The 4,556-nt window shown below is 41.4% G+C and overlaps 1 protein-coding gene across 1 annotated transcript in view; it reads left to right on the forward strand.

Annotated features, from left to right (window-relative positions):
- The first annotated feature begins 831 nt into the window (after window positions 1–831).
- LOC107570085 (growth hormone receptor-like) overlaps window positions 832–4,556 on the forward strand; it is a 10,784-nt gene continuing 7,059 nt past the window's right edge. The window contains exon 1 of the mRNA XM_016256286.1: window positions 832–925. Within this exon, the coding sequence (XP_016111772.1) occupies window positions 835–925 (91 nt within the window). The 5' untranslated portion in view covers window positions 832–834. The remainder of the gene's footprint in view (window positions 926–4,556) is intronic.

Below are 4,556 nucleotides of genomic sequence, written 5' to 3' on the forward strand. Positions count from 1 at the left end.
TGTTTTGTTTCCACTTTGGCTTGTAATGTAGAAACATGCACTCTCTGTAAAGCTTTATTGTGAAAAGTATATTAAAGCAATAATCCCCAAGAAGCCGTGGTTTACAGTGAATTTATAAAAGCTAAGGGGCGTTGTTAGGTTAATTCACTGTAAACTGAGGCTACACGGGGCTTATTGCTTTTATTAAACGGTTATTCCATATACGTAGCAAGGTTTCACAAAATAAAACAGAGCAAATAAAAATGCTCTCGCTGCACTTTGATGTCATACACAGTGCTGCTTCAAGTCAAACATCTATTGTATTTTGTAAGGAGACGCACAACAGTTCTTAGGTAATAGTTTCATTTACACAATTTTGCTAAATCAGACAATATTGTGTCTAATACATACCACAATATTAACTTCTTATTATTGAACTGTTGTAAATAAATATCACCTTTACAACTGGTCAGTGTTTAAAAATGCGGGGAAATCACTTCAAAGACTTTCAAAGCTGCTACATAATAACGACTTTCTGCTTCGAGGACCTTGATAGAAATGTAGTGGAGTGAAAATATGTAGTGAAGTTAAAGTCATAAGTTTCTAGAAAAAATAATACTGAAGTAAAGTACAGATACTCGAAAAGTGCACTTAAGTACAATACTCGAGTAAATGTACTTCATTACTGTCCGCCTCTGGATGTATGTTGTATAATCTTGCTCTTCTGTAAAGCACTAGTGGCTGTTGTGAATGAACTTGAACTTGAAAAGCACTAAAAGTAAATGTGAACTGAATAGTTGTAACCTGCAGTGTGTGTGTGTGTGTGTGTGTGTGTGTGTGTGTTGCAGACGCGTGATGCTGTGCTTTCTGCTCCTGACGCTCCTCTGGACGCTGGTCACTGCAGCGCTGCAGTCGTCCACAAACACTGCCGCAAGCCTGCAGGACGGTGAGTGAAGATCAGTACACTAAACACATGATCGAGATGATCAATACTGCAAAATATGAGTTATCTGAGGCGCACACATCCTGCAAGAGCGAGTTCTTCTTTATGCTGTGCATCTCTTACATTATTAGTGAAGATACGAGTCAAGTCAATATAGCGCATTTATAATGCAGATCGTGCCAAAGCAGCTCTACGGTATTAAACAGGGAAATAGTGCTCCGTTCTCTGGCCAGCAGTTTAATTCTAGGCTGTAGGAGACAGTTAAACCAACATTCATTCAGACACCTTCAACATTGCTCACATTGTCACAGTTTATTCACTATAGTTAATGGTAATAAAGTATGACAAGAACTCAGTGTCAGAACAAATGCATCTCGATAATGTCAGATAACTTTGATAGAAAGGTATGTACTGGATTACAATCAACCAAAAATTCAGCTTTGGAGAGTACCAGGATGCATGTGCGCACTTTCCCCAGAAAATAATCAACGTAATCAGCGTTGTTTGCGCTCAGAAGCGATAATTACTAATAAATGGCTAATATTCTAGTAATATGCATGCTAATAAGCAACTAGTTGAGAGACCCTAAAATAAAATAAAATGTGTTACCGGTCACAGTTTACTTTATTTTGACATAAATGAACTATAGTGTCTAGTAAACAAATATCAAAAGTTATATGTGGTGTATGAATAATTTTTGGTTTGGCTGTAAATATATAAACAGATGAATCAGAAACGTGCAGCTTATGCAACGACACGAGGGGAAAACCTAGTTCAAACAGATCTAATTAGTCTCCATAACACACGCATGTCTTTAGCAGCTGAGGACCCCGTTGAAAAAAACAGCATATGCTGGTTAGGTATGTTTTGACGCTGGGATATTGGTTTAAGCTGGTCCTTTGCTGGTTTATGCTGGTCCTTTGCTGGTTTAAGCTGGTCCTTTGCTGGTTTAAGCTGGTCCTTTGCTGGTTTATGCTGGTCCTTTGCTGGTTTAAGCTGGTCCTTTGCTGGTTTATGCTGGTCCTTTGCTGGTTTAAGCTGGTCCTTTGCTGGTTTAAGCTGGTCCTTTGCTGGTTTAAGCTGGTCCTTTGCTGGTTTATGCTGGTCCTTTGCCAGCACATGACCAGCATAAACCAGCAAAGGACCAGCTTAACCCAGCATCCCAGCGTCAAAACATACCTAACCAGCATATGCTGTTTTTTTCAACAGGGGAAATCCTGGAGAATCGAAAATGAGCCCAATCTGTGCAGTCACATTAGAATTACCGCGGTATGAACCTGTGCACCGGTGTATTCACAGCAGCAGTCCTCCAGTGTTTCTGAGTCCGCGCCGCCGGATTCTGTTTTAACGAGACGCTTTATTCAGAAAATGCAGCTTTGCAGCGTCACCGAGTCTCTGTGAGTGAACTTTATTACTGCTCGCTATCATCAGCAGCGCTGTAAATCTGCTGTGTGATGGAGTAATCTAGTCTGATTACGTGTGTCACGTGAGCTGTTTGTTCAGATATGGTGTTGTGAGTGTGTTTTCACCAGCATTATGCTGATGTGAAGAACTCACTGTAGGCAGCAGCATATCTTAAACTAGATAAAATAGTTTGTCAAGATAAACTTTAGGTTGGCGTGAGAAAGCCTGAAAGTTTAAAGCAGTTCTAAAAGCCTGAAGTTTGAAATGTAGATAGATTAGATAGGCGTTGATAACATGATTCTAGCATGATTAGCATGTTTTACTATTAGCATATTGCTGGCATGATTAGCAAATTACTAGCATGACGCTAGCATGTTGCTAGCATGACTAACAAGTGACTAGCATGATTAGCATGTTGTTAACATGATTAGCATGTCACTAGCATGATTAGCACATTACTAGCATGTTGCAAGCCTGTTTCTAGCATGGTTAGCATGCTACTAGCATTTTGCTAGCATGCTTAGCAAGTGACTAGCATGTTGCTAGCACGATTAGCAAGTTACTAGCATGTCGCTAGCATGTCATTTGAACATTCCATCATCATAATAATAATAATAATAATAAAAAGCCGTCGATCTTGAATTATACATTCTGATGCGCACGAGGCAGAAAAGCCCAAGTCGTGTTCCAGACGAGCGCCGATGGGAAGACGCTGTTAATTGGTTTAGACCGTTCAGATGGGTTAGCTAGAGATGAGTTCCTGAGGCAGCTGTTTGTTTTTCAGAGGAAAGCCTGGTTTTTCCGGTTTGGGATCGAGTGGAATGGTGAAGAAATGCAAACCGAATCTGAAAGCAGGCTTCAGAGTTGATTTAGATCGTGTGACCCTCCGGAGGATCGTGTTTGTCGTGGATCTGGTTTGAGATTATTCCAGGAGCTGATTCTGTGCGTTCTCTCCGGCGTGGACTTGTGACACTCACATTAGCTCTGAAATGCAGTCTATATCAATTAGCTAACAGCTTTAGATTTTTACAAATGTTTTTTTAGTAATTCTCCACAAACCAGTTTTCATTCTTTTGTGACTCTCTGACAATGAAATGGCTGGAAGCATCATATTTCCCGAGGCTCCATCCGCTCTGGTTTCGAGTTTTCCTCCGGTTTGTGTTTCTCGTGACGTCACCGTGTGTTGACAGGTTGTTTCCGGCAAAGCAAACAAGCACAGAACTGTGTCCTCAACTCGCCCGCTGGAGCAGGTTTATGGCACATTGAGTCCATCCAGAGATTGAACACAAAACAGTACGAAGAATAAAGGAATATAAAAAAGGACGTAAAACACAACACAAATGTATGGTTGCTCTCTTGAGGCAAAACACACTCAGTTTGCATTTGAGGGTCCTCAGATCCGTCACTGCTCACAAACACTAAAATATGGAAATAACTGTTACTGTACCTCCTGTGTTTCTTCTGTCTTGTTTTCCAGTTCAAATGTCTAATTCATAAATCAAGACACATTTACTGGAGAAACAATATCTGTCAGTGGGGAATGAACACTTGTTTTCTCTTTTAATTACATAGATTTTTCTGAGCCCACTGGCAGATGTATTGGAAAACAAGACCAAAAAAAATACCCGGTTGCCCAGGGCAACGCTGACCACCATATGTAATCAACCTCTCAGAAACATGAACTCCATAAACAGACTCAGTTTGCGTCTGAAGTGATGCCAGAATCGAGTCTTGGCACAAAGAGCATCAATTATCAGAGTTTTGCTCAAACTTGTCTGTGATTTGAAGGCTGTGATGAAATGCAGTTCAGACGGAGATGTTGCTGGTGTTCTTCTGCTGTTTGTGTGACATGATGGTCTCGTGAAATCTGTGAAATCGCAGGATGATTCATAACGCGTTTGCCGTGTGAAAGGTCACGAGGTCGTCTCAGAGGAAGACGGGTCACCATGGAGACCGGAGGAGAGGAAGGGCTATCAAACATAAAGATTCACTGATGGACGTGTGCTAGATCCTCTGGTGTGAGCGACCGCTGACCCGAGATCAGTGCTGCATGAGTAATCTGTGCAATCATGAGGCTCCATCAGTGGAGATCCAGTCAATTCAGTTTACTCTGCTTCATAAAACTGTGTGTGTGTGTGTGTGTGCGTGCGTGTGCGTGTGTGTGTGTGTGTGTGTTTGTGTGTGTGTGTGTGCGAGTGTGTGGGTGTGTGCGTGTGTGTGTGTGAGTGTG

This window comes from Sinocyclocheilus grahami, unplaced genomic scaffold (genome assembly GCF_001515645.1).
Source record: "Sinocyclocheilus grahami isolate Dianchi unplaced genomic scaffold, SAMN03320097.WGS_v1.1 scaffold1411.1, whole genome shotgun sequence".
In the NCBI taxonomy this organism is placed as follows: Eukaryota; Metazoa; Chordata; class Actinopteri; order Cypriniformes; family Cyprinidae; genus Sinocyclocheilus; species Sinocyclocheilus grahami.